Below are 20,234 nucleotides of genomic sequence, written 5' to 3' on the forward strand. Positions count from 1 at the left end.
CTGCACTGCTGCTTCTGACTCCTGATACAACTTCCCAATATCCATTCATTCCTCATTCTCACTGGGTTTATAGTTGTGTGTAACTGTCATTGTGTCTGTCCCTTTCTCTTCTCTGCACTGCTGCTTCTGACTCCTGATACAACTTCCCAATATCCATTCATTCCTCATTCTCACTGGGTTTATAGTTCTGTGTAACTGTCATTGTGTCTGTCCCTTTCTCTTCTCTGCACTGCTGCTTCTGACTCCTGATACAACTTCCCAATATCCATTCATTCCTCATTCTCACTGGGTTTATAGTTCTGTGTAACTGTCATTGTGTCTGTCCCTTTCTCTTCTCTGCACTGCTGCTTCTGACTCCTGATACAACTTCCCAATATCCATTCATTCCTCATTCTCACTGGGTTTATAGTTCTGTGTAACTGTCATTGTGTCTGTCCCTTTCTCTGCACTGCTGCCTCTGACTCCTGATACAACTTCCCAATATCCATTCATTCCTCATTCTCACTGGGTTTATAGTTCTGTGTAACTGTCATTGTGTCTGTCCCTTTCTCTGCACTGCTGCTTCTGACTCCTGATACAACTTCCCAATATCCATTCATTCCTCATTCTCACTGGGTTTATAGTTCTGTGTAACTGTCATTGTGTCTGTCCCTTTCTCTGCACTGCTGCTTCTGACTCCTGATACAACTTCCCAATATCCATTCATTCCTCATTCTCACTGGGTTTATAGTTCTGTGTAACTGTCATTGTGTCTGTCCCTTTCTCTGCACTGCTGCTTCTGACTCCTGATACAACTTCCCAATATCCATTCATTCCTCATTCTCACTGGGTTTATAGTTCTGTGTAACTGTCATTGTGTCTGTCCCTTTCTCTGCACTGCTGCTTCTGACTCCTGATACAACTTCCCAATATCCATTCATTCCTCATTCTCACTGGGTTTATAGTTCTGTGTAACTGTCATTGTGTCTGTCCCTTTCTCTGCACTGCTGCTTCTGACTCCTGATACAACTTCCCAATATCCATTCATTCCTCATTCTCACTGGGTTTATAGTTCTGTGTGTCGTCGTGTCTGTCCCTGGACTCTGGATACAATAGAGCAGAGTGTAGCCAGAAGAAGAGTCTTGACTGAGGAAGAGCTGGGTTTGTTACAGTCAGAACCAGCAGTGGGTACATAGTGATACTGCTTTCAGTAGTAATTACATTTACACATACCGTGATAGATTCCATTCCATTCCACTAGCACAGACCCCATGAGCACAGTGCCATATATGGTAGCAGATTTTAGGGGAGTGGTCGGGCTATACTTTAGGGTAAGGTAGGTGGGTGAGGGGTGGATACAATAGCCCACAATCCCCTTTATGTCTCTGCATGAGGAGCCTACGTGTGATCAGGGCCGCCATCAGGGGGGGACAGGGGGGACAAGCGTACCGGGCCCGGGCATGAAGGGGGGCCCGGCAGCGCTGCATTTTTTTGAAGATCCGGGCCCCCCTTACGAGCGCCCGAGCCGTACGTCTTGCCTCTTCAGTGCCGAATGCGGAAGTGCCGAAAAGCCGAAGCCGATGCGACGAAAAGACCCGAAGTCACGGAAAAAGCCGAAGTCCCGAAGTCACGAAGCGCCGAAAAGACCCGAAGTCACGAAAACAGCCGAAGCCGAAGTCCTGAAGCGGTGAAAAGACCCGAAGTCACGAAAGGAGGCGAAGTTGAAGTACTGAAGCCATGAGTTCAATTCTACTGAACACCAGTTTGTGTTTTTTTTTTTTAATCCCCTGGCCACCAATGTATTATTTTAATATTCTATAGGCCCCTGCCACCAATCTTTTTTTTAAACCTTTTGTTTTTGGGGCCCCAATTTTTTTTTTAACTCGTAAGGGGCCCCTTGCCACCATTGTTTTTTTTTGGTTTTTTTTTTTAAAAAAAAAAATTAATTTTCTTTTTGGTGGCCCCAAATTTTTTTAACTTGTAAGGGGGCCCCTGCCACCAGTTTTTTTTTTTTTTCAAAAAAAATTATTTTTTTTTTAAATTTTTTTTGGGGCCCCAATTTGTTTTTAACTTGTAAGGGGCCCCTGCCACCATTTTTTTTTTTTTCAAAAAAATTTTTTTTTCTCCAAATTTTTTTTTGGGGCCCCAATTTGTTTTTAACTTATAAGGGGGCCCCTGCCGCCAATGTTTTTTTTTTTTCAAAAAAAAATTAATTTTTTTTCAAATTTTTTTTTGGGGCCCCAATTTGTTTTTAACTTAGAAGGGGGCCCCTGCCACCAATGTTTGTTTATTTTTTAGTTTTTTTTACATTTTTTTTTGTTGGGGCCCCAAGTTTTTTTTTAACAGGGGGCCCCTGCCACCAATGTTTTTAAAAAAAAAAAATTTTTTTTTTTTTTTTGGGGCCCCAATTTTTTTTATAAGGGGGCCCTGACCATCAATAGCTTTTTACAACTTGTGTGGGGGGGGGGGGTTACTTTTTTAGCGCTGATGTCTGTGTGGTCTTTTAACTGCGATGTGGGCGGGATATGGGGCGGAGCTTGGTCGTCAGTGTGGGCGGGGCCCAGGGGGCCCCAAAAATTTTGTTGTACGGGGCCCCGTGATTTCTAATGGCGGCCCTGCGTGTGATGAGCGGCCACTCACCTCCATCGTCCCATTCTCTCTCACCAGCACAGTCCAGTGAGAAGGCTCCACCCTGTATTGGGAGGAGTCTTTCTCTGTTGTGGGCGGGTTACTCTTCTGGGACTCCTCCTTCTTGGGGCTGGATAGGAGTCCGGAATCCCCATATAACATTTCATCCTCATCATCCACAGAGTGACTAATAATGAGATAGAGAATCGTGAGTGAGAAGGGATCAACTCTTTAGGCGCCGGTGTAAGTGGTGCTCACTAGTTTGCAATTTCAGCCATTTGGTTGCTAGGATCCAAATTCCCCTAGCAACCATGCACTGATATGAATAAGAGACTGGAATATGAATAGGAGAGGCCTGAGTAGAAAGATGAGGAATAAAAAGTAACAACAATAATAAATGTGTAAGAGCATTTTTTTAGATGGGGTCAGTGACCCCCCCATTTGAAAGCTGGAAAGAGTCAGAAGAAAAAGGCAAATAATTTAAAAACTATACAAAATAAATAATGAAGAGTTACAATTGGCTGTTCTATAACATACTTAAAAGTTTACTTCAAGGTGACCCTCCCCTTTAATAGATGCAGAGGTGCCCCCCCAGTTAACATTAGTGCCACAGAACACAAGGGATTTACCTCATTTCCTGGATAAGTCCCTCCCCCTCCGCCATATTGTGGCCCGTGGGGTCGTCCTTATAGTGGGCGGATCTGGTCTCCGTAGTGAACATCCCACTCACGTCCCGATACACACACAGAGCGATGACTTTGGATTGCTGGGGTAGAACACACACAGTTACACCCCAATCAGAAACACTCACCCAGCTAAGGCTCTAGCTCCTCCCACTGCAGGGCGAGAGTCAGAAGGGAGGAATAAACGTACGTAATGGAGGGTGGGCTTCTGTGGGACGAGACGGTGAGTTTTCCCGTAAGGATCGGCACTCTTCAGCACAAACATGGAGACTTGTCCTTCAGCGCTGAGAATCACCACGTAGGGATCAGCCACGGCGCAGTGCACTATGGGGGAGCCCAGATCCACCGGGATAAAGTGCAGGTTGGTCACTGGGGGGAGAATAGGGACAGTTAGAGAGTAATAGAGGGTATAGCAATGTCTGTCTGGCACTAACAAACAGGAACAGAACCCCCACCCTATGCACTAACCATTACTGTGACACCCCCTGTTCTAATATACCCCCCCACTAACTCTGTTGCTCTTCCAACCGTGCAGGTATAATGAACCCCAATACTGTTCATGAGTCCCCTGTCCCCCGACACTGACCTGCAGATATTCTCAATACACCATGATGGATTCTGGGGAGCAGGACCTGCTGTACCCCCATAGTCTGCCCCCCCAATCACATACACTCCTACCTCCTTCCAGCAGGCGGATTCCCCGGGGGGACACCTGTACGATGTATTTATTGTCTCCAATGTTCCCAGCATACACCGTGGGGTCCTGAGTGGCAAATCCACTGGTGTCCAGTTCCATAATTTCCTGCCCCGTCTGCAGAATCTAAACACAATGACAGAGAGGGAGGAGATTGGACAGAGAGGATGCTGGGAGAGAGACTGATGGGTAATACAGAGGGAGAGGCCCAGGAGACAGAGAGGATGCTGGGAGAGAGACTGATGGGTAATACAGAGTGAGAGACCCAGGAGACAGAGAGGATGCTGGGAGTGAGACTGATGGGTAATACAGAGGGAGAGGCCCAGGAGACAGAGAGGATGCTGGGAGTGAGACTGATGGGTAATATAGAGGGAGAGGCCCAGGAGTCAGAGAGAATGCTGGGAGAGAGACTGATGGGTAATATAGAGGGAGAGGCCCAGGAGACAGAGAGGATGCTGGGAGAGAGACTGATGGGTAATACAGAGGGAGAGACCCAGGAGACAGAGAGGATGCTGGGAGTGAGACTGATGGGTAATACAGAGGGAGAGACCCAGGAGACAGAGAGGATGCTGGGAGAGAGACGTAATACAGAGGGAGAGATCCAGGAGACAGAGAGGATGCTGGGAGTGAGACTGATGGGTAATATAGAGGGAGAGGCCCAGGAGTCAGAGAGAATGCTGGGAGAGAGACTGATGGGTAATACAGAGGGAGAGGCCCAGGAGACAGAGAGGATGCTGGGAGAGAGACTGATGGGTAATACAGAGGGAGAGGCCCAGGAGACAGAGAGGATGCTGGGAGAGAGACTGATGGGTAATATAGAGGGAGAGGCCCAGGACACAGAGAGGATGCTGGGAGAGAGACTGATGGGTAATATAGAGGGAGAGGCCCAGGAGACAGAGAGGATGCTGGGAGTGAGACTGATGGGTAATACAGAGGGAGAGACCCAGGAGTCAGAGAGAATGCTGGGAGTGAGACTGATGGGTAATATAGAGGGAGAGGCCCAGGAGACAGAGAGGATGCTGGGAGTGAGACTGATGGGTAATACAGAGGGAGAGGCCCAGGAGACAGAGAGGATGCTGGGAGTGAGACTGATGGGTAATATAGAGGGAGAGACCCAGGAGACAGAGAGGATGCTGGGAGAGAGACTGATGGGTAATATAGAGGGAGAGGCCCAGGAGTCAGAGAGAATGCTGGGAGAGAGACTGATGGGTAATACAGAGGGAGAGGCCCAGGAGACAGAGAGGATGCTGGGAGTGAGACTGATGGGTAATACAGAGGGAGAGGCCCAGGAGACAGAGAGGATGCTGGGAGAGACTGATGGGTAATACAGAGGGAGAGACCCAGGACACAGAGAGGATGCTGGGAGCGAGACTGATGGGTAATATAGAGGGAGAGGCCCAGGAGACAGAGAGGATGCTGGGAGCGAGACTGATGGGTAATACAGAGGGAGAGGCCCAGGACACAGAGAGGATGCTGGGAGTGAGACTGATGGGTAATATAGAGGGAGAGGCCCAGGAGACAGAGAGGATGCTGGGAGCGAGACTGATGGGTAATACAGAGGGAGAGGCCCAGGAGACAGAGAGGATGCTGGGAGAGAGACTGATGGGTAATACAGAGGGAGAGGCCCAGGACACAGAGAGGATGCTGGGAGTGAGACTGATGGGTAATACAGAGGGAGAGACCCAGGAGACAGAGGATGCTGGGAGTGAGACTGATGGGTAATACAGAGGGAGAGACCCAGGAGACAGAGAGGATGCTGGGAGAGAGACTGATGGGTAATACAGAGGGAGAGACCCAGGAGACAGAGAGGATGCTGGGAGAGAGACTGATGGGTAATACAGAGGAAGAGACCCAGGAGACAGAGAGGATGCTGGGAGAGAGACTGATGGGTAATACAGAGGGAGAGGCCCAGGACACAGAGAGGATGCTGGGAGTGAGACTGATGGGTAATACAGAGGGAGAGACCCAGGAGACAGAGAGGATGCTGGGAGTGAGACTGATGGGTAATACAGAGGGAGAGACCCAGGAGACAGAGAGGATGCTGGGAGTGAGACTGATGGGTAATACAGAGGGAGAGACCCAGGAGACAGAGAGGATGCTGGGAGTGAGACTGATGGGTAATACAGAGGGAGAGACCCAGGAGACAGAGAGGATGCTGGGAGTGAGACTGATGGGTAATACAGAGGGAGAGACCCAGGAGACAGAGAGGATGCTGGGAGTGAGACTGATGGGTAATACAGAGGGAGAGACCCAGGAGACAGAGAGGATTCTGGGAGAGAGACGTAATACAGAGGGAGAGGCCCAGGAGACAGAGAGGATGCTGGGAGAGAGACTGATGGGTAATACAGAGGGAGAGGCCCAGGACACAGAGAGGATGCTGGGAGTGAGACTGATGGGTAATACAGAGGGAGAGGCGCAGGAGACAGAGAGGATGCTGGGAGCGAGACTGATGGGTAATACAGAGGGAGAGGCCCAGGAGACAGAGAGGATGCTGGGAGAGAGACTGATGGGTACTACAGAGGGAGAGGCCCAGGAGACAGAGAGGATGCTGGGAGTGAGACTGATGGGTAATACAGAGGGAGAGACCCAGGAGACAGAGAGGATGCTGGGAGTGAGACTGATGGGTAATATAGAGGGAGAGGCCCAGGAGACAGAGAGGATGCTGGGAGTGAGACTGATGGGTAATACAGAGGGAGAGGCCCAGGAGACAGAGAGGATGCTGGGAGTGAGACTGATGGGTAATACAGAGGGAGAGACCCAGGAGACAGAGAGGATGCTGGGAGTGAGACTGATGGGTAATACAGAGGGAGAGACCCAGGTGACAGAGAGGATGCTGGGAGTGAGACTGATGGGTAATATAGAGGGAGAGGCCCAGGAGACAGAGAGGATGCTGGGAGTGAGACTGATGGGTAATACAGAGGGAGAGACCCAGGAGACAGAGAGGATGCTGGGAGAGAGACGTAATACAGAGGGAGAGATCCAGGAGACAGAGAGGATGCTGGGAGAGAGACTGATGGGTAATACAGAGGGAGAGACCCAGGAGACAGAGAGGATTCTGGGAGAGAGACGTAATACAGAGGGAGAGGCCCAGGAGACAGAGAGGATGCTGGGAGAGAGACTGATGGGTAATACAGAGGGAGAGGCCCAGGACACAGAGAGGATGCTGGGAGTGAGACTGATGGGTAATACAGAGGGAGAGGCGCAGGAGACAGAGAGGATGCTGGGAGCGAGACTGATGGGTAATACAGAGGGAGAGGCCCAGGAGACAGAGAGGATGCTGGGAGAGAGACTGATGGGTACTACAGAGGGAGAGGCCCAGGAGACAGAGAGGATGCTGGGAGTGAGACTGATGGGTAATACAGAGGGAGAGACCCAGGAGACAGAGAGGATGCTGGGAGTGAGACTGATGGGTAATATAGAGGGAGAGGCCCAGGAGACAGAGAGGATGCTGGGAGTGAGACTGATGGGTAATACAGAGGGAGAGGCCCAGGAGACAGAGAGGATGCTGGGAGTGAGACTGATGGGTAATACAGAGGGAGAGACCCAGGAGACAGAGAGGATGCTGGGAGTGAGACTGATGGGTAATACAGAGGGAGAGGCCCAGGTGACAGAGAGGATGCTGGGAGTGAGACTGATGGGTAATATAGAGGGAGAGGCCCAGGAGACAGAGAGGATGCTGGGAGTGAGACTGATGGGTAATACAGAGGGAGAGACCCAGGAGACAGAGAGGATGCTGGGAGAGAGACGTAATACAGAGGGAGAGATCCAGGAGACAGAGAGGATGCTGGGAGAGAGACTGATGGGTAATACAGAGGGAGAGACCCAGGAGACAGAGAGGATGCTGGGAGAGAGACGTAATACAGAGGGAGAGGCCCAGGAGACAGAGAGGATGCTGGGAGTGAGACAGACAGATGGGGCAGATCAAGAGACAAGTGCCCATGAGACAGACTGGGGCAGGTTCAGGAGGGTCAGATAAGTGAGAGGATATTGGGGGCATCACTGAAGACAGCCGGAGACAGTGCATATTAGATGTGAGTATTTGGGGGTACTGGGGGGCAGTTTATGGGGCCTCACCATGGTAGAATCATCTCGGCTCAGGATAAGGAAGCCATGACGGTTGGTGTCCTCTTCTGCCTCCACAGAGGGTGTTTCTCCTTCTTTCTCCCCTTCCTGCTACAAGAAGGAGGCAACAGTGAGAGGCAGTGGGGCAAATAGATATGACCGGGGGCTGCTGGAAGGTAACGTAGCCCTCCTGCCCTACAGTAGTTACCTCTTCTTTCTTCTGACTGGAGATCACTGTCCACATGTCGTGGCATCCAGGGAGTTCAAAGGTCGTCACCACCTGAGGGCGGATACTTTTCTGTGAGAAAGAAGGGAGACCAATCAGAGAGAGGCACGGCCTGGTCCTGTTGTGGTTCCATTGGAGCAAAGCAGGAAAACACCATTGTATTTATATTTCCTTATATAAAAGTGGGACTCCCAGGCCTTCCCACTGTGGGTTGTGGGGATCAAGAGATGGGAGCCATGGGGATCAGTGCAATTCCTGCCTCAGTACCAGTAGCCAAATGCTCTACGTGATTCTGTTGATGTAATACCAGTGGCCAAAGGACTAGCACTGGCCCATTCCACTAGCCAATGAACTGGCTCATGTCTGACTAATGGGTAATGGGCAGCATCACTGTTTTCTGTCTCAGTGATACCAACTAAAGGATCAGTAGGATTTGCAAATAAGGCGCATGATACAGGAACAACATGTGGTGGGTCCTTAAAGACTTTTGGGGCTCTTACCTGCAGAACAGACAGGGCACCGTTCTTCCCATATCCAGAACACAATACTATTTCCAAGTCTGGCTCTGGGCTCTCCTGGAACTGAAACACAACAGGTTACATTCTCCGTATCCCAAGGGCCCCTCTCCCACGATTCTCTGTATTCCAAAGGCCCCCCTCCTACTGAATCTCTGTATCCCAAGGGCCCCCCTCCTACTGAATCTCCGTATCCCAAGGGCCCCTCTCCTACTGAATCTCTGTATCCCAAGGGCCCCTCTCCCACTGAATCTCAAGGGCCCCTCTACGTTTATAGCTCTGTATCCCAAAGATCCTGCCCCCATTAATTCTCTGTATCTCAAGGTCCCATCTATTGCAGTGCTCTCTATTCCAAGGCCCAGATTCAATCATAGCTCATTCCATCCCATGAACCCAATTCATCACAGTCATCCCTATCCCAAGCACCAAGCTCTTATTAAATCACTGTATCCCAAGGGCCCAGCTCCCACTGAATCTCTGTATCCCAAGGGCCAAACTGCTGCAAAATCTCACCTCTTTCTAACAATGTGCCTAGGGCCCTCCTGCTGTACTAACCTCTTCAGACAGGAAGGCTGGCTCACCCATTGAAGCCATAGCACAGGGCCCGATATTCAGGATACTGTCACACACCTGGAAGAGACAGAGAATAATGTGAATGAATAGGATATACAGCTCAGAGAATATCTAAACAATATTAAAATGCATCTAGTAGGTGCCACTGCCCATTCACTACAACAAAAGAAACAGTAACATGTGACACAGAAACACGGGGGGGGCCAATGTGTACAAAGGAGGAGGAGCAGAAATAATGGGGAGGAGCTAAGTGCAAAGAGGAGGAGCACAAAGAGTTGAAGCTACAGGAGATTGCAGGGGCTGCATCCCCAGCATGGCTAAACCACACCCACAAAACAGCCTCTCAGGCCAGCGGTTGTGCAGGTGGTTAGTTGCCTGGCCTGATGGGGGCAGCAGTGATGCACAAGACTGCGGCTGGAATCCTAGGACTGATAGAGGAAGGCAAGAAATAACCTGTCCTCACCCCGTGCCCCCTCTAGACTTACCTCAAAGGAATAAGTGGAGAGTTGTGTCCCAGACTGCATCTCACTGCCGTACACTTCAATCTCATCAACTTCATCCACGGTGTTCCCTTTACTGCCTGTGGGGGAAGTCATTAAATAGAATATTAAATCGTAATGAACAGTCACTGTGGGAATTGTGTGGGACACAGTTGGATAATGAAGTTGTGTCTCAACGACACAGAGAAGAGAGAACTCACCGGGAAGGGCCAGAGAGGAATCAACTCGCTTCTTCTTATTAGGGGGCTCATCCTGCAAAATAATTCAGATTTAGTGCTGCCCCCAGCCCTGTGCCCCCCCCAATAAGCTGCCCCCCCCAGTGTTTTACATTGCTCTGCTCTGACACTGCTGTCCTCCAGCTCCCCCCCGTTCTGATTCACACGGACCTCCCCCCCATTTGTGTCTTTACCGGTTTGTCTGGATCTTTACTGGGCCCGGCAGGTGAATCGTGAGCCTTCTCAGTGTAGCGCAGGAGAAGAGAGTTGCCCAGTCGTGAGCCCAGGAATAAATAGCCGGGCTCCATCGGTGTCATCTGAGTGGGGCGACACACATTCATGTTATACCGAAAGTCTGATTTCTCTCTCTCATAGTGACAGGCACCATCCTTATACTACAGTAGTGCCACCCCCCCCCAGCTCTGCCCACAGTAGGGCTCCAGTAGTGCCAATGTCACAGCAACGGCACCAGAGATTCCACCCCCCAGGCACTTACAGAAGTGGTGAGGACACTGGCGGCCGCCTTGTCAAAGTGAAATGATCGGACACTGCGCATACCGTCTGTGATGAGAGTCACAACATAACTGCGAGAGAGCAGAGAATGATGGGTGTGAATTCCAAGCAAATTTGGAGCAGCCGCACACCTCACAAAACCCGGCAAACTCTTTTTCCTGGTGCCCAATGAGAGAGGAATCGGCTACCTCCCATCATTAGTAAGAAGAAGTTCACTGTTACATGGGAGTTGCAATAGCAGGGCAAGTCCTTGCACCACTGCACGAATAAACCGCAAGGGCTTGCCCTGCTATTGCAACTCCCGTGTAACAGTGAATTTCCTCTTACCAATGATAGGCAACACCAGTCTGTGGCCCCCAGTGAAAGAATGTGCCCCCCCATGTAGTCTTACATCTCTCCTCCCTTCAGGGAAATCACCATCTTGTCATAGGAGATGAATGTGGCCTGGGAGCAATCGAGCGTGATGCGCACCTCCTCCTGCGGCTCTGCACAAACAAACCAAAACTCATCATGGAGCACAAGCAACTGGAGGGGAGGGGAGGGGCCAGAGTCACATAGAGGGCAGGTGAGGAAATGCAGAGGGAGGAGTATAAAATAAGATGGGCGGGGTTGAGTAGTCACATGTATAACGTGGGTTATAGACACACAATGTAGATATAAATAGACATGGGCACTTACTGAGAGGGAAGGAAGTGGTTCCATTGGTCAGGCTGTTCAGCGACACACCGTATGGGGGGACACTCTGATTCAGGTACAGAAGGGAGTTCACAGCAAATATCACCACCCCACCTGATACACAGCAGCAAAAGGGGTCAGACAAATACATTCCTACTCCATCGATACAGAGAATAGGGAGCAGAGAAATGCCATTTGCAAGGGGACTCAACATTTCAATTACCGTATATACTCGAGTATAAGCTGACCCGAGTATAAGCCGAGGTACCTAATTTTACCTACGAAAACCGGGAAAACTTATTGACTCGAGTATAAGCCTAGATACAACTACAGCCCTGTCTCCCAGCAGCGCACATTCCACCAAAGCGACCCCCCCTGCGATCAACCGGACTTCTTTGCAAAGTTGCATTGTCCCACTGTCCCAATACCATGTGCAGAGGGTGCAGTGTGATATTGCCATCACTGTTAATCTTTCATATAACCAACTGAGGGCGCTGTGTGATATTGTAGTCACTGTTATTCTTTCATATAACCAACAGAGGGTGCTGTGTTATATTGCAGTCTCTCCCCAAGCGAACTGTTGGTATAGGAATGATTAAAAGTGACTGCAATCTCAGCTACTGCCCACTGACTTGAGTATAAGCTGAGGTAGACTTTTTCAGCACATTTTGGATGCTGAAAAACTTGGCTTATACTCGAGTATATACTGTACACCACTCCCACAGCCACTGGTGGGTGCTGCAGTGTGACAGAATAACCAGAGCTCCTCCCAATGGTGGGTGCTGCAGGGTGACAGAATAAACTAGAGCTCCTCCCACTGGTGGGTGCTGCAGTGTGACGGAATAACTAGAGCTCCTCCCACTGGTGGGTGCTGCAGGGTGACAGAATAAACTAGAGCTCCTCCCACTGGTGGGTGCTGCAGGGTGACAGAATAAACTAGAGCTCCTCCCACTGGCGGGTGCTGCAGTTACAATACATTGTGATGATGCTGGTGCTGTTACTTACCAACGGGTTTGGGTACAGCCAGTGCCTGGGTGCAGTCATAGGGGAGGCTGTTGAGGGACCAAATGATGGGGTGCACTTTCTGCATGATGTTCAGAGAAATCGCTACAATGCTGCAGGTGTCCTGTCGCACGGCAACTCGGCTGCACATGAATGGGTGAAAGGAAGAAGAATTGGTGATTGGTGCCGAGTATCACAATGAAGGGGTGTGACATGACAATAAGTGTATGGGCACGGCTGCATATTTATGAGCAAAACCTTCTCCGAGTGATTGGGGAAACAAGGGAATTAAGACTGACCCAGGAGTGAGTGTTAGCAGTGGAACAAGGACTTACCCAGGCCAGGTCTGATTGGGCTCAAACAGGATGAGGAGGGTGGGCTCATAGTAGCCATGGAGGAATTGCATATCAATGATATTCAGCAGCTTCTCATCCAGTTCCCTCACGTCGATGATATAACTGGGCAAGAAACTGGACTTCTGCCTATAGAACATGACAGTTAGTCCTGCTCACTGCCACCCACATCATGTTCCCTATCCATAATACATGTATACTTTACCTGGCACATCCCCCCTTTTCTACATACCCCCCCAACTGAGCTCATGTTGTACCTTAAAGTAGCACAACATAATGCAGGGAAAAGCATCAGTGCACAGATCTGCTCTGTAAAATTCTCAGCATATGCAAATACTAAATAAAGAAACAATTCCCCTGTACTATAAAGCAATAATTCCAGCAGTACTCCGATATGTGAATCAAAAATTATTTATTCATGCCATTAGCAGAGCGACGTTTCGGGCTATTCCAGCCCTTTATCAAGCTTGATAAAGGGCTGGAATAGCCCGAAACGTCGCTCTGCTAATGGCATGAATAAATAATTTTTGATTCACATATCGGAGTACTGCTGGAATTATTGCTTTACAGTGGAATTTTCCTCGGGCAGAGAGGAACACAGCTGTGCACCCGACGCTACAAAAGGCGATTTAGTGTAAGTGTGGCACCTTATTGATTTGATTTGATTATATTGAATTCCCCTGTACTAAGCACAATTCAGCAGGAACAGTCCCTAATTTTGCTCATAGTCTGTACAGAGAGATCCCATAAAACTATGGCACATGGGTATTCCCTGTACTAAGCACAATTCAGCAGGAACAGTCCCCTAAGTTTGTTCATAGTCTGTACAGAGAGATCCCATAAAACTATGGCAGCATAGGTATTCCCTGTACTAAGCACAATTCAGCAGGAACAGCCCCTAAGTTTGCTCATAGTCTGTACAGAGAGATCCCATAAAACTATGGCAGCATAGGTATTCCCTGTACTAAGCACAATTCAGCAGGAACAGTCCCTAAATTTGCTCATAGTCTGTACAGAGAGATCCCATAAAACTATGGCAGCATAGGTATTCCCTGTACTAAGCACAATTCAGCAGGAACAGTCCCTAATTTTGCTCATAGTCTGTACAGAGAGATCCCATAAAACTATGGTACATAGGTATTCCCCTGTACTAAGCACAATTCAGCAGGAACAGTCCCTAAGTTTGCTCATAGTCTGTACAGAGAGATCCCATAAAACTATGGCACATAGGTATTCCCTGTACTAAGCACAATTCAGCAGGAACCGTCCCCTAAGTTTGCTCATAGTCTGTACAGAGAGATCCCATAAAACTATGGTACATAGGTATTCCCCTGTACTAAGCACAATTCAGCAGGAACAGTCCCTAATTTTGCTCATAGTCTGTACAGAGAGATCCCATAAAACTATGGTACATAGGTATTCCCTGTACTAAGCACAATTCAGCAGGAACAGTCCCTAATTTTGCTCATAGTCTGTACAGAGAGATCCCATAAAACTATGGCACATGGGTATTCCCTGTACTAAGCACAATTCAGCAGGAACAGTCCCCTAAGTTTGCTCATAGTCTGTACAGAGAGATCCCATAAAACTATGGCAGCATAGGTATTCCCCTGTACTAAGCACAATTCAGCAGGAACAGTCCCTAATTTTGCTCATAGTCTGTACAGAGAGATCCCATAAAACTATGGCACATGGGTATTCCCTGTACTAAAGCACAATTCAGCAGGAACAGTCCCCTAAGTTTGCTCATAGTCTGTACAGAGAGATCCCATAAAACTATGGCAGCATAGGTATTCCCCTGTACTAAGCACAATTCAGCAGGAACAGTCCCTAATTTTGCTCATAGTCTGTACAGAGAGATCCCATAAAACTATGGTACATAGGTATTCCCCTGTACTAAGCACAATTCAGCAGGAACAGTCCCTAATTTTGCTCATAGTCTGTACAGAGAGATCCCATAAAACTATGGCACATGGGTATTCCCTGTACTAAGCACAATTCAGCAGGAACAGTCCCCTAAGTTTGCTCATAGTCTGTACAGAGAGATCCCATAAAACTATGGCAGCATAGGTATTTCCCTGTACTAAGCACAATTCAGCAGGAACAGTCCCTAAGTTTGCTCATAGTCTGTACAGAGAGATCCCATAAAACTATGGCAGCATAGGTATTCCCTGTACTAAGCACAATTCAGCAGGAACAGTCCCTAAGTTTGCTCATAGTCTGTACAGAGAGATCCCATAAAACTATGGCAGCATAGGTATTCCCTGTACTAAGCACAATTCAGCAGGAACAGCTCCTAAGTTTGCTCATAGTCTGTACAGAGAGATCCCATAAAACTATGGCAGCATAGGTATTCCCTGTACTAAGCACAATTCAGCAGGAACAGTCCCTAAGTTTGCTCATAGTCTGTACAGAGAGATCCCATAAAACTATGGTACATAGGTATTCCCCTGTACTAAGCACAATTCAGCAGGAACAGTCCCTAAGTTTGCTCATAGTCTGTACAGAGAGATCCCATAAAACTATGGCAGCATAGGTATTCCCTGTACTAAGCACAATTCAGCAGGAACAGCTCCTAAGTTTGCTCATAGTCTGTACAGAGAGATCCCATAAAACTATGGCAGCATAGGTATTCCCTGTACTAAGCACAATTCAGCAGGAACAGTCCCTAAGTTTGCTCATAGTCTGTACAGAGAGATCCCATAAGACTATGGCACATAGGTATTCCCTGAACTAAGCACAATTCAGCAGGAACAGTCCCTAAGTTTGCTCATAGTCTGTACAGAGAGATCCCATAAAACTATGGCAGCATAGGTATTCCCTGTACTAAGCACAATTCAGCAGGAACAGTCCCTAAGTTTGCTCATAGTCTGTACAGAGAGATCCCATAAAACTATGGCAGCATAGGTATTCCCTGTACTAAGCACAATTCAGCAGGAACAGTCCCTAAGTTTGCTCATAGTCTGTACAGAGAGATCCCATAAAACTATGGCAGCATAGGTATTCCCTGTACTAAGCACAATTCAGCAGGAACAGTCCCTAAGTTTGTTCATAGTCTGTACAGAGAGATCCCATAAAACTATGGCAGCATAGGTATTCCCTGTACTAAGCACAATTCAGCAGGAACAGTCCCTAAGTTTGTTCATAGTCTGTACAGAGAGATCCCATAAAACTATGGCAGCATAGGTATTCCCTGTACTAAGCACAATTCAGCAGGAACAGTCCCCTAAGTTTGCTCATAGTCTGTACAGAGAGATCCCATAAAACTGCAAATTATGAGAAACAAGATAGATGAGGATAAAAAAGAAACACGCAGCATCATGTTCAGCTTTTTTGTCTGACTGCTGAATGGATGGGAGGAAATAGGAAAAAAATCTTCAACTCACTCTCCAATTCCTTCCTGCCCCTTCCAAGAGACAATGGGATCAGTCCTAACATTTTAATAAAAAGGTGGGCGAGTGCAATTCTTGTCTGTAGTACAAACTTGTAGCAGTGCCCGACACATGGGCAATATGTTCCACTCTCTCCCCAAAGGGCCAGATAATTACCCTTCTCCCACCAGTCCCTCGTGCTCCTCTGCCAGGGTATCCCTCCGAAAGGGCAGAACAACCAGCTGGGTGCCATAGATCAACATGACAGCGCAGCGCCCACTGGGGTCCACACGCACTTTAGGGATGTGAACGTTCTGCACAAATCCGTCCTGTTGGGAATAAAATGGAGAGTCAGAGAGGGACAATAAGATCAGGGGGTCAGAGACCCAACATGTAACTGCCCAGTCTGTCTTGTTCTTCCTCCCAGATATTGAAATGCTCCAAGTAAATCAACATTCCCATGTAGCTGTAGGAGTCAGAAGCAGCAGTGCAGAAAAGAACTGGTGCCCATAACCACAAAGCCAGTGAGAATGAGGAAGGGATATTGGGAAGATGCTTATAAAAAGATTATTTCATTAGGCAAAATGTTATATTTGGCTTTATATCGCCTGTGGGTTAAAGTTAACGACCCCCCTCCTTATTAATTGCACTGAATTCTATTTCCATCCAGAGAATAAGCCCCTCCCACTGGAGAGCCCCTCTCACAGATTGGTTCACTGATGTCTCCATTCAGCCTTCAGCAAAGTTTCTCATATACAGAGACGTTTTGGGGTGAGACAATTTGGGGAAATTCTCCCCACAGCCTGGAGGTCACTTACCCGCAGTTCTGGCTCCTCAAAGTAATGTAAGGACAGAGTCTTGAGATCATGGGTCCCGGGGTCGTACTCCACTACTGAGAGCTGCAGCGGGAGAAAAGCCCCACCATTAGTTACAATCATTAGAGAGAGACAAGGTGCCCCAGAATATATTGTAAATAAGTCGCCAAATAGTAGATGTGGTCCGGGTGCAGCAGCCGCAGACCCCCAGCTTTATGGAGCCGCACACCAGAAAATCCCAAGAAAGAACAAGGCACTCGGATCCACAGTAATAAAAATATATTTTTGAACTTGAACTTTTCTGGTCGTGTGGTTTGAGTGCCAGACAGCTCTGGTCTTTCTTGGAATTCTCTGACCCACCATTAGTGACCCACCAAATGGGCGAATAACGGGAGGCGGAGCAACAAGAGAGGAGGAGAGTGGGGGCTGGGAAGCAAGAGGGACAGAGGAAGATAAATCTAAAGAACAGTGTTGTGCACATAGGGACTAACCCTCCCCAATGACTAGAGATGAATGAAGCTCATTGGACTGAGAATAAAGAGGGTCATGAACTCACCGTGTCAGGCACAAGATCTCGGGTCACTTACCTTGGCCTCCTTGAAGCTCAGTAACAGGGCGTCTCTCTTGGCTCCAGCCAACTGGACACTGGCCATAGACATGATGTTACCGAAGAAGGAGAAGGAGGCCATGAGCTCCAGCTTCTCCTTGTGACCCTTCACCTCTGTAACAAGAGAGGAGTCAGATGGGGCAGGAGGAGGAGCACAGCCCCTGGGGGAGGGCTTACAGAGAGGGGCGGGGATAGAAGGTTATACAGGGGCGGGGCAAGGCGTGTGGGTGGAGCAAGTAGAGGCCAAAGGAAGAGAGGCAGGAGGAGAGATCAGCCTGACACATACACAGAATATAATAGAATATGTATAAGAGCAGAGAGAAGACTCCCAGACACTCACCTGACACGGACTCCCCTTTGGACGAGCTCTGAGGAAGGACAAGACAAGTTAGTGACACACAGAGAACACAGAATCACGTGCTGCTCGTCTCCCAATCACAGGCCGCTCTGCTGTAACCACAGCAACAGGCTCCCGTGAGGAGATTCTCTGTGTCTCTCACACTCACCTCAGAGCTCGGGTTGAGCCGATACACGTAGAGCTGCGAGGTTCCCGCCACCACCAGGTTCCGCTCGGAGTTGTTGAAGAAGTTGCAGGACATGGAGAACTCCAGGCCGGTGGGCGGGTGCGCTTGTCGGTACACGGCGTACATGATCGTGCGGAAGCGAAACCTCTTTATACCTCTCTTTTATTTCTCTACTCGCTTCCCTTCAACATCCGGATTCACGTGCCGGCAGCCAGACAAACACACAACAGCCGGATATCCGCTCTTGGTACCATCTCCTCCTCCGATTGGCTACTGAGCAATCCCTTCCGGGAGAGGTGGAATCCGCGGTCTCCATGGAGACCAAGACGCCTCTGAACATTTGTTGACAGCCTACGCTATTGGCTGTTTGCTCCTGTCATTCAAAATGTGGGAGGCGGTTACCACTATGTTGGTTCTCCCGTGAGTCGCAGCTTTCAAGTCTCCCGGAAGTCCCTGCCCTACAGCTGTATGATTGCGTAACGTCTGACGTCACTCACTGGCCTTCTCCATTTACTCGTTGGACTTCATGTGCTGCAGTTGTTTATTCCTCATATTCCTGTCTGATACATTGTACACTTCAGCATTTCTTTCTATTCTTTATTTGCCTCTTCTTCTTCTCCTCACTCTTTCCACCTCTCAAATGGGGGTCACTGACCCCATCTAATAAACACAAATACTCTGTAAGGCTACAAATGTATTCTTATTGTTTCTTTGTATTCCTCATCTATTCAGGCCTCTCCTATTCATATTCCCGTCTCTTATTCACATCAGTGCATGGTTGCTAGGGGAATGTGGACCTTAGCAACCAGGTGTCTGAAATTACAAACTGGAAAGCTGCTGAATAAAAAGCTAAATAAGTCAAAGCAAATAATAAAAAATGAAAAACGATTACAAATTGTCTCAGAATATCCCTCTGTACATCATACTAACAGTTAATTTAAAGGGGAACAAGCCCTACACAACATACATTGTATGGCAGCTCACGCTCACATTAGTTATTGGCGGCACCAGTCAATGGTTTATTTTTACGTCCTACAGGCGGCACATCACAATTGGGTAATAGATTCCATTCCCCTGATAGGACAGAATAATAAACAAGCTTAATTAACCCCAATAAGAGTCACCTCCTCCCCCCAGGCATCAGTGTTTTTTTTCTGTCCTTCCAGGATAGGACGTAGAAGATGGCGGGAAGGCTGAAGATCCAGGCTTGAGAGCTTGAAGGCCGTAGAAGTGATCAGACCAGTGTGGGTCACTTCGGGGAGGCAGGAAAAACTCCTGTAGGTGATGCAGAGCCCTCACTAGTGACCTGATTGTGGGGAGAGAGAGTGAGGAGCTGCAGAGAGAAGAACAATGTGTCTGGATGCAGTTCAGCGCTACACGCCGTTAGTATTACCGGGCGCATGCTGATGACATCACACTACTGTGCGCATCTAAGGGGACAAGGCAGTGTAAAGCAGGAACTTTATGGGAAGCAGCAGGTAATTGTGCAGAATTACTATGGGTCATAGGATGTGAAGAACCCACACCTCCCAACATTTTGGAAGTAAAAAGAGGGACAAAAAATTTTTTCCCGCACGTAGCGCAGCAATTTTTTGACCACACCCCTTTCTGTGGCCACACCCCCTAATTACCATGCTCGGTTTACAATATTTGGCAGGTTATGAAAGTTTGAAAATATTTCTCCTTATCTAAACTGTGTTTTTGTGTCTCAAAATTGTTACAAAGTATCTTATTTGCACCTGTTAGCTGTTCTGGGCTCTCTGCTAAAAGCCAATTAAGTGAGAAACTTTGTTCAGTGCAGAGAAAAGAGGGACTTTCCAGTACAAATGAGGGACTGCGGGTTGAGCTGTCAAAAGAGGGACTGTCCCTCCGAAAAAGGGCCAGTTGGGAGGTATGACTGAACCATTGCCTAATGACTATTCCCACTCATTATGTAAATCATGTACTCAGAGGGGGACTCAGTAAATAACCCTGAACAGTTAATTAGCTGGTTCAAGGAAATGAAGTCAGATCAAGTATTAAGACAAGGGCGGGTCCAAGGAGGACCATGTGTGTCTATCTTTGCAGTCAGTCACAATAATATACATACAACATACATTATACATACATACAATATACATACAATATACATACAATATACATACAACATACATACAATAACTTGGTGTTTACATCCAAACAGTAGTATGGGGCTCTCCTCACTGTGATCTCTGCAGTCTGACAGATACTATTCACATTGTGCAGCCTTATCAACTATAGTATATTGGATCCACATCATTACGGAGAGTTTGGTAACTGG

At 48.2% G+C, this 20,234-nt stretch overlaps 1 protein-coding gene across 2 annotated transcripts in view; it reads right to left on the minus strand.

The window, feature by feature from the left end:
• The window catches only part of cpsf1.L (cleavage and polyadenylation specific factor 1 L homeolog), a 29,652-nt gene extending 11,046 nt beyond the window's left edge, over positions 1 to 18,606 (minus strand). Inside the window, exons 1-21 of one of the 2 annotated variants that reach the window (XM_041566766.1) lie at positions 17,918 to 18,606; positions 17,752 to 17,779; positions 17,392 to 17,525; positions 16,808 to 16,888; positions 16,167 to 16,318; positions 12,601 to 12,747; positions 12,269 to 12,408; positions 11,267 to 11,377; positions 10,980 to 11,073; positions 10,572 to 10,659; positions 10,270 to 10,392; positions 10,061 to 10,112; positions 9,846 to 9,940; positions 9,343 to 9,417; positions 8,773 to 8,853; positions 8,255 to 8,344; positions 8,059 to 8,154; positions 3,969 to 4,110; positions 3,481 to 3,659; positions 3,237 to 3,373; positions 2,620 to 2,794 (exon numbers count right to left, since the gene is read on the minus strand). In XM_041566766.1, coding sequence (XP_041422700.1) covers positions 2,620 to 2,794; positions 3,237 to 3,373; positions 3,481 to 3,659; positions 3,969 to 4,110; positions 8,059 to 8,154; positions 8,255 to 8,344; positions 8,773 to 8,853; positions 9,343 to 9,417; positions 9,846 to 9,940; positions 10,061 to 10,112; positions 10,270 to 10,392; positions 10,572 to 10,659; positions 10,980 to 11,073; positions 11,267 to 11,377; positions 12,269 to 12,408; positions 12,601 to 12,747; positions 16,167 to 16,318; positions 16,808 to 16,888; positions 17,392 to 17,525; positions 17,752 to 17,779; positions 17,918 to 18,061 — 2,364 coding nt within the window. In that variant the 5' untranslated portion in view covers positions 18,062 to 18,606. Of the gene's footprint in view, positions 1 to 2,619; positions 2,795 to 3,236; positions 3,374 to 3,480; positions 3,660 to 3,968; positions 4,111 to 8,058; positions 8,158 to 8,254; positions 8,345 to 8,772; positions 8,854 to 9,342; positions 9,418 to 9,845; positions 9,941 to 10,060; positions 10,113 to 10,269; positions 10,393 to 10,571; positions 10,660 to 10,979; positions 11,074 to 11,266; positions 11,378 to 12,268; positions 12,409 to 12,600; positions 12,748 to 16,166; positions 16,319 to 16,807; positions 16,889 to 17,391; positions 17,526 to 17,751; positions 17,780 to 17,917 lie in introns of both variants that reach the window. The other variant, XM_041566765.1, reaches the window with a different exon arrangement.
• Between the last annotated feature and the right edge of the window lie 1,628 nt (positions 18,607 to 20,234).

Source organism: Xenopus laevis, chromosome 6L (assembly GCF_017654675.1).
Source record: "Xenopus laevis strain J_2021 chromosome 6L, Xenopus_laevis_v10.1, whole genome shotgun sequence".
In the NCBI taxonomy this organism is placed as follows: domain Eukaryota; kingdom Metazoa; phylum Chordata; class Amphibia; order Anura; family Pipidae; genus Xenopus; species Xenopus laevis.